General features: G+C 43.5%; 1 protein-coding gene across 1 annotated transcript; it reads right to left on the minus strand.

The window, feature by feature from the left end:
* Window positions 1-120: 120 nt before the first annotated feature.
* On the minus strand, window positions 121-12309 carry LOC119180213 (bleomycin hydrolase). Its single transcript, XM_037431359.2, has 11 exons — window positions 11902-12309; window positions 9067-9215; window positions 8422-8574; window positions 7303-7533; window positions 6385-6477; window positions 5469-5624; window positions 3547-3705; window positions 2671-2738; window positions 1433-1553; window positions 500-563; window positions 121-339 (listed from the first exon to the last, which is right to left on the minus strand). The coding sequence occupies exons 1-11, from the start codon at window positions 11909-11911 to the stop codon at window positions 188-190; spliced, it is 1356 nt and encodes a 451-aa protein (XP_037287256.1). The 5' UTR covers window positions 11912-12309; the 3' UTR covers window positions 121-187.
* Between the last annotated feature and the right edge of the window lie 862 nt (window positions 12310-13171).

Genomic DNA, 13171 nt, shown 5'->3' on the forward strand with positions numbered 1-13171 from the left:
CCGCTGTACCACAGAAACGGACACTAGGGTCATAAGAGCGTGCCTCGTTCAGCTATTGCACCTGAACGCAAATGCGAAGAGGCCGAATTTCCGAGAAGAAACACAACATGCTCGAAACCATTTATAAAAGAAATGAATTGAGTTTCCTTCATTTATTATGTTTCTGAACACAAGAGTGGCGAAGACATCAATGAGCAAGAGCCCCCATGGGATCCCAGGCTGGCAGCACCTTGGGCTCCTTCGAGTTTGCAGCTATCACGTCTGCAGGCAGGTACTTCTTGTCCACAACCACTTCGAACACAAACTCCTTAAACCAGTCCCTGGTCATCGTGAAGAAACCTGAGAGAAAGATTCAGTAGAAAATGCTTGAAAACAAGAAACGGAGAAAGAAGCATGTTGTAGTAGTTGTACTCAAGAATTCTACAGTACATCGCACTCAGTAAAACAGCAACTGAAGACACCATATTTGACAACTGACTGGAAAAAGTAAATAGATTACCTTTCTCTCCAGTGTCATCGCCCCAGGAGTTTTCCACCCGGAACTTCACGGGTTTGCCATCAGCCTGAGTAAACAGGAAAGGAAGATAAAACAAGCTGACCCTCATTACAGTGCCAGCTAACACTGAACATCACAACTTGAAAGTATGTTCCGTGCTTACAAGTAATTATCGCATCTTATTTTCACTACTCGTGTGCTCCGACAAGCACCAGTAACTCCGTACACTAGAGTAGCTGAGCTGTTGGCAGGCACCAAGATGTGCACAAATGTGCTCACAATTGATTCATTCGTCTATATATTCACAAGCAGCTGCAGCAGCAAAGTTCGAAAAAAAAAAAAAAATTTGCCCCTGAGTTTTACATAAACTTGTGGTTTAGTAATGAAACGCCGTTGTAGGGCACTGCGGATTAATTTTGAACAGCTGCGGTTCTTCAATATGAATCTAAATCTCAGTGCACAGGTGGTTTTGCATTTCACCTTTATTAAAATGCAGCTGGTGTGGTCAGGAATCAAAACAGCGTCCTCGTGCTTAGCAGCTGAACACCTTAACTGCTAAGCTGAGGTGGTAACCGAATCTAAAACAAAAATCCCAGGTGAAGAAGTACTGCTTTAAAGCACAGATTCAAAACTGTGGCCAAGTCTGTATGCCGAGTCCATTTAGCTATTTGCAGCTGCAGATTCTAGCCAAACCGGCACCACAACGTGGAAGGGCTCTTGAACCGCTCTTGCAAGTTCTGTGAACCGCTCTTGCAAGTTCTGAAACAAGAACTGGTTCAGGCAGTGTGGGTGCATTGAAAGGACTTTAAATGTTCACCCCCTCCCTCCTCCACTTTTTTTCTTTAGAAGAGCAAGTTCGCAGTTGTAGTTAATAATAAACCATAAAATGTACTTGCGCGACCACAAAGTGCCCAAAATTGGTGCTCGTTCACTCACATCGAGGGACACTCCGGTAAAGAGCATCGCATGGCCCATGCAGGATTCACCATAGATGAGACGGTCTGCTCTGGACATCCCTAATGTGAAGGTGGTCCCGAAAAGTGCTTCGTAGTCAAAGCTGAAAGGAAGGAAAATAAAAACCGAAGTTGCAAACAATAAACAGGACGACACAGACGGTGCTTACAAAGGAACATTTCCCACATAACACTTCTAATGCCGTATTCATCAGTGATATGGAGTCACCAAGAAGTGACATAGCATAGCACTATATAAGAAATCTTGTTATACAGCTGTCAATACGTTCTTCTGGACCACTTAGCGACCGCTATGTGTTAATTTTTTCGGCATTTCTTTTGCAGCGCACCACGGCAACTCGCATGTAGGCTCTCGCTCTGCCTGCACAAGCGTTCATAATCATGAAAGCAAAGTGCAATGTCTACACAGTTGCACATTTGGCTGAACGAACTTTCCCACGCATAGGTTCCACAGCGTTGTATCTGATGTATGAAAAGGAGTAGGGTACTTATACCCTCCATCTTTCTGTGAATGCGTCTGTCAGCATTTTTCATACACCTGCAAGTTACTCACTATTTTACTTCAGAAAAATGGTAATATTAAGTCCCTGCATGAATCGATCATGTGACATACATATCCTAGAACCACAGACATGACACGCAATCTACGAAACAATGCAAACACTTGCTATGCACACATAAATATTTAATAATCAATACCCTAATTGAATTTTCATCTCATTTATTTCATATTATGTAACCACATTCACTTGTGTAAGCCCTGCCCTTTTTTTCCAGGCTTTTAATTAGATGAGGCTTTTACACGAGTCAGACATGACTACTTGCTAGAACTGTGAAGTAGTCCGAAGTGGTGTACAAAGCCTTGAAGACACACGCATACACTAATTTAGCGTTCAGCCACGACAGATAAAGTTTCTTTTATTGCGTCTTGATTGGAGCTAATCATACCATTAACACATTACTAAAGGAGTTCTGGGTGTGCGCACCAGAGCAACCAGCCAAAACAAAACTACTGTTATTTTTCAAATTTTTTAATCTTTGAAGTGTAAGATGCAGGTCCTAAAGTTCTAAACACACAGCTAAACATTTTATCTTCCATCAGTAAAAACTAGTTTGCGGACGATATGGGAGCTAAGAAGATTTCACTAATGGAATGATGTGTCTGTATGAATGACAAGTTAACAGTTTTGGCATACTTACTAGTCTACGTCGAAGATTCCCCTCTTCAACTCGCATCTCTTGACAACTTCACAGCCGAACCACACGGGCTATAAAGAAATTGCACACAGGAGGAAAGAAAAGTTTGGACAAGATAATAAGCACAGTGCTGAAGTAACCTGGCATCTTTGGAAAAGATTTGCATTTTAAGTGAGAACATAACACGGCAAAGGCAGCAACGCAGAAAGTATGCAGAACGAGCACTGTCGAAAAATATCAAATGATGAGAAAACTTGTTCTTAAATTTTTAAACAGTTTCTTTTCCCCCCATAATTTGAACTGTTAAACACTGCCCACTACATGTCTTTTCTATCTGAGTACTTCCATCAATTTCTGCATTGATTCAAGTAATGCAACCACGGCAACACTACCGGTACTCCACCTTATATAAAAATGGCTATAACAGCAGGAGCTTGAAATCTCTAGGCCACAGTACCAACATGCCTGCTGTAGATTTTTGTGCAGTTGGTTTGCAGTGGCAGATAAAATAGAGCTGGAAACTCATTTCCATGCGAGGAGCAACCAGTTGGCAACCAAGCCCCGCTACATCCAGCCCGTTCCATCTACAACCATTTCAAACGAGAATTTCACATCTATTGACATTCAATGCTCAAATGGAAGAGATTGCAATAAAAAATTGAATAGCATTCCCCCCCCCCCCCCCCCCGACTCTCACGCAAAGCGAATATGGCATCAAAGAATGTCGGCACAAAGCAAGTCAAAGCTAGTCTTTCATGCTGACCAGCTACAGCTCTTGAGCCAACGGTTATTTCCATCCTTTGTTTATGATATGAAGCACTTGTTCACATGATAAGCGTTGCATTCCTTAAAAAGAAAATATAGTCATAAACTAAACACCTCGTTTGCCTTGACTGAGTCAACGATGGACTGCATAAACACTTCTATGGCCTGGTTGTTGTAGACTGTAGGAATGCCCCCGACAACGTTGCCGAGGCAATCCACCGTGTAGGTGTCGCCGAAGGGGTTCGAGGGTCGAGTGTCGTTCACCAGGCACACCTGCAAAGTGTTAGAATATACAACAATAAAAATATACCAAAAGAAAAAAAAAGAATATAAGTACTCTCGACAGGTGGCTTTTAGGAAGGCTGGTAGAGATACATGGCTGAAGAACAGCACAACTTTGCGTCAGACCAGAACAGCAGAGAACCCCGACGCGTGCCCACTCTTGATTTATATGTGGAGTTTAACATCCCAAAACCACGATGTGATTATGAGAGACGCCGTAGTGGAGGGCTCTGGAAATTTTAACGACCTCGGGTTCTTTAATGCGCACCCAAATCTGAGCACACAAACCTACAGCATTTTCGCCTCCATCGAAAATGCAGCTGCCGCAGCCGGGATTCGATCCCGGACCCTGCGGGTCAGCAGCCGAGTACCTTAGCCACTAAACCACCGCAGCAGGGTGTGCCCACTCTTTGTCCCTGTAATGTTTGACTGATCTTTTGGCTTCAGGAGCTATAGCTCTTGTTTCTTTAATAAAAGTAATGCACACCTATTTCCACTATATCAATCCTCCAGTACCACTACAGCGAAGTCGTGCACCTTTAGACACACATAGAAAAACACCGCGTTTGCAGTACTGGATTTCTACGAGTGTGAAAAACTGCACTGCTTTTACAAGGAGCCCACATTTTACACCCAAAAGTTGACTCCTTTCAGAATTAGCTTTATTAATATTAAACACGATTTCTTTTGCTGGCACTTACAGAACAACACTGATTAACAATAAGTAAGCTCTTTCAATTTCATGGATTGCGGTTGTTAAAAACGTGGCAGATTCTTTACAGCGCAACCAGTGTGGCACTAGTTTCATTGGAGCATTGGCTGTCTTTGAGAGAGATGCCCACAAAATTGGGGCTTCTTCAATAGCTAACATGTATTCATGAGCAGGGCGTGATAACATGGACACAAGAAAGATGTCATAAACGCCATTCGGGTTGTTTCGACTTCTCTTTTCATGATGAACACTACTCTATGATATCAGAATATAATCACAGTGTAATTACGGTAAACCGTAGTCACAAAACTACAGTTTACCGTAAAATATACTGAGAAATAAAAATGAATTTTCGCAACTGACTCGGAGGAGTCTTTGTACGGTTTTGAAAGCGATTAAAAAACTACAACAAAACCTACGCCTAAATAAACTTTACTGTAAAGAAATTTCATTTTGTGTGTACTGAGTTTTTTTTGTGCTTTTCCGAGATAGCGCCCCCACCCCTCATTTTGCCAGCAATATTGAATTCGTTGGGGGGGGGGGGGGGGAGCAAGAATGCTTGCTCAGAATTTTACGATACATGCCTTATTGTGGCAGTGAGATATTCATTTTGAAAGTATGCTGCTAAGAGCATCAAAGCCTGTTTGCATGACAATCTAAAGTCAAATGCTACCATGACAGATTGTACAAACAGCTCTGTCAGCCCTTTATGGCGGCAGAGACTACCTGGAAACACCAAGCCCCAATGACTGCACTCGCAGTACACAAATTCAGGTGGTCCCTGCATCGAGTATAATGCCGCTGCAATGTCTGAAGAAACGTCAACTGTCAACAACCGGCAGTCAGCAAGACACCTCTCGCTACGGCAGTTTGATTTGACGATACATTGTGCTGCTATCATTATTTCTTCACCCTCAATTTCCCAGTCAAGTTCTGCCAAACCTGAGCGCTTTTACATGGAGGGAAACATTCCGAGACAAACTTAAGCAATCATCGATGAGCAGGCATGTTTGCTAGGAGAGTCAAAGTGCCATGATCTCACCTTGTCGTCAAAGTTGAAAACAGGCTTCACATGCTTCTCGTAAAACTCCAACGGAGTGATGGGCCCCAGACGGTTGTAGGCCTTGTTCTTGTCGTAGTACTCCCAGGTGAAAGTGGTAGGCGGTGTTCCGAGACAAATGGAAGCAATACGGTACACCTGCATGGTACACAAGCCCAAAGAAAAAAAAAAAAGATGCAAACAACAAAATTAGCTGAAGAAAGGATTGGTTCAGGCTGGTTGGTAACCAATAGTAGTCTGAACTAGCCAATATTTTTGTAACCAATATTAGCCAATAATTTCCAGTGCAGAGTCTTGTAAAAAAGAACTATTATTAAGTTAACTACAAATACCTCTACATATGTAACTGAAGAACTTAAATGCATTAACTCATATGCCAATTTGTACAACACCTTATTTGTACTGGTAGAATTTCCTTTCTTCATGAAAAGAAGGGGAAGGCCCTAACGTAATGTTTGAGATGGCAGTCCTTCTGAGCTAACACGATATATTTTGGAAGTGTTGTAATTTTGATTTGTTGGAATGATTATGATTAAAGTTTTAAAACCACCTATATATTATCTTAATAACTGTTCAGGTACTAACACACTGCTTATTGTTATTTCTAGTTCTCATAAGTGTGTTATAAGTGTGTTATTTCTAGTTCTCATAAGTGTGTTGATTAAAAGTACACATAAGAATTGCATTGTGTTCTGAAGGTTATCTTCTATGTTGTACATCTATCTCACATACTGTACTGTGTAAATTGCGCAGCCTTAATTTACAGCTAGGCACACGTAAGAAAGATACTGATTAAATTATACAACAGCATGAATGCATAAAAAAATGTTTGCTGTGCATACTTGAGCCACAAAACACCTATCAAAGTTAGGGTTCACGTGGTGAATATGGAACTTACAGTTTCCATCATTTGCTCTATGGTCGATTGGACATCTGCATCAGAGGAACCTTTTGCCAGCAGTGTGTACAAGTCTTTTGCGAATTCTCGCAACTGAAAATAAAAGTGTGGTCAAGTTAAGCAATGATCAATGCAAATAACATTATCTCAGTAGGGGAAGGAAGATGTGCAGTACAGTCCACTGTTACAGTGAATACTCAAATGAGCACATATTGTCGGTACCCTATCTGCAAGCAGACAAAGAAGCAGCTTATGCTTGGCACTATTCTGTCAGAAGGAGTCAGAAAGGTCCACCACCAGAAGTCTTCTACAAATTTAAGCCACGATGGTTTTGCAAGATAGAGAAACGCAGATATGCCCAGCACACAATTGTTGCCTTTAACAAATGACCCACCTGTACGTGGTGTAATTGATCTTTGCACGGTAAAATTTTAACGTCATGGACTGCCCATTGTCGGAGCTCATGCAGTGGAATGAAAAAATGCAAACTAAGCCAATTGCCGGCTATGAAGCAGAGTGGCAGAGACTAAAGTAGAAATTACGAAAAGGTGCATTGCCTAGGACCACCAAGCTCTAGAGAGCCAGATAAAACAGACACCTGTGAAAAGGAGTGAAATAGCGGACAATAGACTAAAAGAGGAAAAAGCCTGTCTTTGTACCCACTTTTAGTAAATAACACGTTGTTGCACTGTTTTTCCCAGTGGATTACCAATGAGCCTGGTCACATACATTGCCAGATGTAAGAGATGTAAGATTGCTCCATGTAAGAGATGTTCACTTTCATAGTCCACAATGAGAACAAGGATTGAAAAGAACAACAGACACAGTGCTTGTTCTTTTCAGTCCTTGCTCTTGTTGTGGTATAAGCGAACATGAAGAAACAACACATCATTCACTTTTCCAGTAAGAGAGTACAACCTTGCTAGTGAGGATCTGATTGAAGCGACGCGATGACTCAGAGGTGACGGACTCCTGGTAGCACTGCTTGGGCACGAGGCCATGCTTGGACACGAGATTGTGAACCATGTGCCACTGACCACCATCTTCGAGGGGCTCACGGAGGAGGAAGCTGAACAGGCGACCCTCAACGGTCTCACCCCGCCGCCACATCTCGACGACGTTGTTGAGGAAGTAGTTGCTGCGCTCCACCTGGAGTGATGCGACAGAGTTCGTCACAAAAAGCATGAAAAGATGAACAAAGACTAGCAATTTCATTGAACTTGTCAATTAACTAACAGGTCCATTCTTGTACCCCGAGTCTCAGTCTTGAAGGCAAAGTGCAGGAAAAGGAGTTTATCCCTTGACAAGGAATGCACAGTGTGGCGTTAATTAAAAAGAAAAGAAATGGGAGAAGGCAAACAGTGTTGGCCGAATTTTTCCCATAGCTTTTGGACTGAGGAAAGTTATTATTGTGAAAGAAGTATCACACAGAATCGTATCATAAGATTCCATACTCTGCTACAATCCAAGAAAAAAAAATGTCGGCTCCACCCAGGGCCATCACAATCACCACACACAGAGAGAACTTGCCCAAATGCTATCCAAATGCTATTTGATTACGTCAAGTACTTCTTGGGAGTCTTGGTTGACTTTCCCATACAAACACGTAACTTTGTTGCCGATTCTACGTTGGATACTCGGAAACTTAAAGGCCCTGGTAAATGTCATCCCAGGTTTTTAATCACTGCTCTGTCATATGTAACCATTGAGGCAGTAATGATGAACCTGTAACTTTTGATATGCAAAGTGTTTCCAATAGCCAAAAAAAAAAAGTTTTTACTGCTTGAGCGAAAACCAGTGAGCACAACTGTCTTTCACAGGTAAGAGGCAGGCATGCAGCAGTTCTGTGAATGGAGCTTACATTTATTTTCTTGGGTTCTAATGAAGAACAGTATAGCAGTACATTATTTAGTGTGCTCAGATGCCAGACAATTTTTCAGCCTGTTTAGAGGGCATAGAACTTAATTTAATGTGACAACATAAAAATGTTACATTGCTACTCCCAATTATAGCCAGAAAGCGATATCTGGATCTCACCTTGTCCCAAAAGAAAAGGTAGGCGGGGCTGAGCTCGAGCTCGTCCAACTGGAACTGCCTCATGAGTGGAACCCGAATTGCGTTCAGGCACGCAAACAGCCAGCATCGCCCTGTCACCTTCTGGTTAGAAGGTGGCCTCCCTTCGACATCAACCTGTTCAAAAAGCATACAATGAGTTATGAAGGTCCCTACTGTGAAACATGTACAATACACAGAAAACCAAGTTACCCGTGGGGCCTACAAAACCTACACATAATTAAATCCAGAGGTTTCATATGCCGAAACCATGATGCAATTATGATGCATGCTGTTGAGAGGGGACACCAGAATGAAGTTGGTATGACATCATTCTTCTATTGCGCTATACTAACAAAATGAAAAGGGGACAGGGGTGACCTGAAAGGTCCTCTTAGGGGCATGCATTTAAATAATTATGGGGAGGCAAAGAGTGAAAACGTCCTAACATTCCCTCCTCTCCCCCTTAAAACCCACAAGCTCCCCTTGGGTCTATGCCGCCACTTTTCTGTTCCTCTCACCCATATTCCCGTCCAACTGCATTTTATGCTTCGTAGTGGCCAGAAAGCCGAGTGACGCAAAGGGGATAAAACTGCTGTAAGCACCAAGAAAGCACAGTATCCCACTTGCCTTGTGCGACACTACATGATTCACTTGAGACGTGCGCTTTTGGCACAGGTCCTTGAGGTCAACCTTGGTGCAGACATTTTGAGCAAGTCGGTTCTTAGGGTCCTTTTCGAATTCCTTCTGGAACTTTTCAAGCAGTTCTCTGCGCAAAGCTGCAAAAGTAAAAAAAGAAGAAAGAAGCACAATGCAGAATTGACAGGCTTCGCATTCACCATGTCTTAAGCACCCGTAGCTAACACAGTTAAGTTACAGCCTAAGACTAGGATTTGATGCCACTGCTCTGAAAACAAGGCTAAAGCTAGCCTATCCATGAGCTCTAACAAGACACTGAGTTTCATTTAACAGTTTTAACAGTTGTCCTGAACTGTTTCAGCACATTCCAAAGATGTCTTTGGTGTTCTTACAAGGGAATTCATTAAACATCGCTAGAACATTCTCACGAAGTTTCACGATCATTGCCCCGACTTTACACTAAAGCAAGATCACAGTGGTTTTGTTATAAACTTGCACTAACTAGAGCATAAGCAGTTCCATCATTTTATTATGACACCAAATGCTCCTGGCAATACCAGAACTAAAAATGTTTCTTTCATTGTAAAAGACAACGTGGCACGTAAAGTGCATATTTTTTTTATAGGCAGCACGCTGCTTGTAGTCTACATTGTTCTTAAATTGTTTGAAGAACACAGAACTGTCTCATACTCTGAACATTGACGTGCCTGTGACAATCCAGTGCAGTGCACCACTACCAATGGTCATGTGTAGCGTGTTGACTTCCGCTTACAGATACTACATGCGATGTGAATGTATCTCAAGAAAATACGACTTTTGTCAATGTTATCTGCTGTAGCGTGTACTCTGTATGCCTTTCTCTCCAATCTTTCATGAGACAATGCCCTCTGTTGAAGCACTCAACATACACCGGTGCTGATTACACTGCTACGAACAAGCTACCCTTTTAAGATACCAAACTAAAACAACCCTCAGCAAGGATATGCGTTATCAGCAAGAAAATGTGCAAAAAGATAAAATTTGCAGTGGCACCACACTGAAGTTCCTGTACCAACTCTTCATGATGTTATTAATACTGATCTATGTCTCAAATGCCACCTAGAAATTTCTTGATGCTTTGTGGTCTGTCTGTCTTGTCAGTCCCTGCCCGGCAATGCTACACGGCTACAGCGGTATGCGGTCGCGCAATGCTGGACAAGTTATTTCGCAGCCGATTCAGGTGCCTGCTTTCTCAGAATGATTGATTGATAAGTGGGGTTTAACGTCCCAAAACCACTATATGATTATGAGAGACGCCGTAGTGGAGGGCTCCGGAAATTTAGACCACCTGGGGTTCTTTAACGTGCACCCAAATCTGAGCACACGGGCCTACAACATTTCCGCCTCCATCGGAAATTCAGCCGCCGCAGCCGGGATTCGAACTCGCGCCCTGCGGGTCAGCAGCCGAGTACCTTAGCCACTAGACCACCGCGGCGGGGCTGCTTTCTCAGAATGTTATGCACCGACCCTAGAAGAGCAAGGTAAACTTGTTTTACTTGAGGTTTGAATCAATCAGTTTTGTAGGAGAAGGGACGGAAGGCGGGAAAGGATTTCAGATTACAAAGGGTTAATTTCTCTCGGTGTTTTTCCAACGCGTAGCTCAGTATGGAGTATCCCTCTCAGGATAGCCGGTGGGAGAGCAGGTGGCTTCTATGTTGTTATTAAAAAAATTAAGCCACTTGGTTTCGATAAACCGCTTAGACTTCGTGGAAAGCCGAAAGACGTATGACTCTCTCAAAAGCTTTTCACAAAGACAGAGGAAATCATTTTGCAAACATACTAAAGGATTTATGTATAAGATCTTATGTAACAAAGCAAAATTTGAAACCATAGCAGTAGGTCTCACAGTAGGCTTACAACAAACAAGCTGACAAGTGGCTGTGAGGTGCAAATGAATGCCTATTTGAAGTTCACAATGCATGCAAAACAAAACATAATGTAACATTTGGTGGCAAAGTAAACATATATATGGTGAAGCTGTATGCCATATGAAAAGTTTAATTCGCAATGCTATAGAAGCAGAACACTGGTAGTAAAAAGAATACATAAACAGCAGCCACTTCAAAATTGTTGGCCCCACTTGACTGGAAAGTGCTAATTGGTGGGAAATAATGCCATGTTTTGATATGTATTACATACACATATATAATTGAAATATATTTAATTTGGATTGACTACACATATTTCTGCATCAGGCGAGGCCTGCGATTTGCAACGAGAACGGAAATAATGCTACACCTGGCGAAACTGGGGTAGGGCGGAATACTTTCACATCAGTACACACACTTGTGTATGTTTCACCAAATTTTACTGTGTGTACGTGCTGTTTTTTTTTTTTTTGTCTCGCACGTGTGCTTTTCGCAGTGTTCCAGCTGCGAGGTAAAGGCGACAAACGACAAAAAAAAAAAACAGAACTAAAATAACCAATGAGCTTCAGAGCCTGGCAGCGCACTGGAACAGCTCATTATTGCGGTGCAAAGGAACAGTTGAAAAACACGCTAGAGTTCAGTTCAAATGGTGCGGTGCGCCTAAAAACAGGACAATTACGCGAAGTCAAAATAGCAACAGTTGGAAAAAGCTTAAGACAAGCTTGGAAAAAACAGAGGGGATGCGAGCTCTAACGCGGAACTACGTGTAATAAACGAATGTACTGAGAATTCAGAGAGCTCAAGAAAAATTAACTCTCGGTGTGAATTCGATCCATCGAGCAGCAAAGGCGCGATGTTGCAGGACGGTTACAAGCATAAGCGAGCAGCAGTAACAAAATAAGTGAACGTCGCTGCTTACCTAGTGCCATTGTGGAAAGCGCAAAATAGCAACTGCAGCGGACCTCAAATGCAGGCAACTGAAGTGAAGTAAGTGATGCGTTTTCCCCTTTACGAAGGAGTGCCCGTCGCGGCGAAGTTCTCAGGGGAGGCTGGGAAGATCCACTTGAGCGAAGAGAGCAACGAATGGCGATACCAGCAAACCGCTGCCGAATGCCGGAAATGTCGAATTGGGGTCCCAGTCGCGCGATATGGCACTGCGCCGATTGCCGAGACCGCTTCCCACAGCGCTTCCTATGCGTGGATAAAAATTACTCCTTTTCCCCCCACTATGCGCGAAAGCTCTCCGATGCTACCGCGCTACTACCACCCACGATGACTGAGTTTGTTTCGGAGGCTCAAGATGCGAGTTGTAAAAAAGATTAAGGAATCTTCGATTTGGCTTGCACTAGTTCAGAAAAGTGCAGGTGCAGAAAAAGCGGTGCCAAGCGGTGCAGTGAGCGTGCAGCGCCGGTCGAGCAAGTGCAGGTGCAGCCTCAACCACGCCTCGGCACTAGCCGACACTAGCGCGCGACGGCTACAGCCAAAACGAAGGCGTGAGTTGACGTGAGTGCAGGCCGGAGAACACCTTGTAGTGTAAGCCTAAAATAGCCGCCTCCGCCGCCTTGTCCGATCAATACACGGCCGTGATGGCACTTCTTGTGACTGCGATGGAATTGCTGGACTCGAGCAGCGACGACGATTCCGTCAGCGGTGCCGTTTGCAGTGACTGCGACGATGAGTACGACGATGCGTGCATCTTGGTCGCGTGCGCGTTGGTGCGCGACGATGCCAACCGTGTACCCGGGTACGAAAGCATTATCGGCAGGTACCATGAGTATGAATTCAAGCGCCTCTTCAGGCTGTCCAGGGAGACTTTTGATAGTTTCAGGGCCAAGTTCAAGACTTCAGCCTTCTACCCAAGGGCAGTGCAAGGCCGCCAACAAATCAGTGCCGAAAAAACATGCCTCATAGCGCTTGTGTACCTAGGCTCACAAATATCTATGTACGCCATAGGCGACAAATTCGATGTTACCGAGTCGTCTGTTCATGTTTGTGTGACACGGGTCGTTCACTTCTTACACGCTATTAGCGATGAGATAATTTGCTGGCCTAGTAGCGCGGAAGTGACCCGCATAAAGAACGGCTTCCTCGCCAAAAGTAAAGGCAAGGGCCCAAGAAACACCATCGGCTGTATCGATGGATCACACATCGGGATACTCACTCCAAGCGAATCTACGCAGTCTTACTTC

This window comes from Rhipicephalus microplus, chromosome 3 (genome assembly GCF_043290135.1).
Source record: "Rhipicephalus microplus isolate Deutch F79 chromosome 3, USDA_Rmic, whole genome shotgun sequence".
NCBI lineage: Eukaryota > Metazoa > Arthropoda > Arachnida > Ixodida > Ixodidae > Rhipicephalus > Rhipicephalus microplus.

Coding starts and splice junctions, on each gene's coding strand:
- LOC119180213 (XM_037431359.2), bottom strand. Junction 5,625..6,384: donor TAGAGCAAATGATGGAAACT/GTAAGTTCCATA, acceptor TGTACCATGCAG/GTGTACCGTATTGCTTCCAT. Junction 340..499: donor CGATGACACTGGAGAGAAAG/GTAATCTATTTA, acceptor TCTTTCTCTCAG/GTTTCTTCACGATGACCAGG.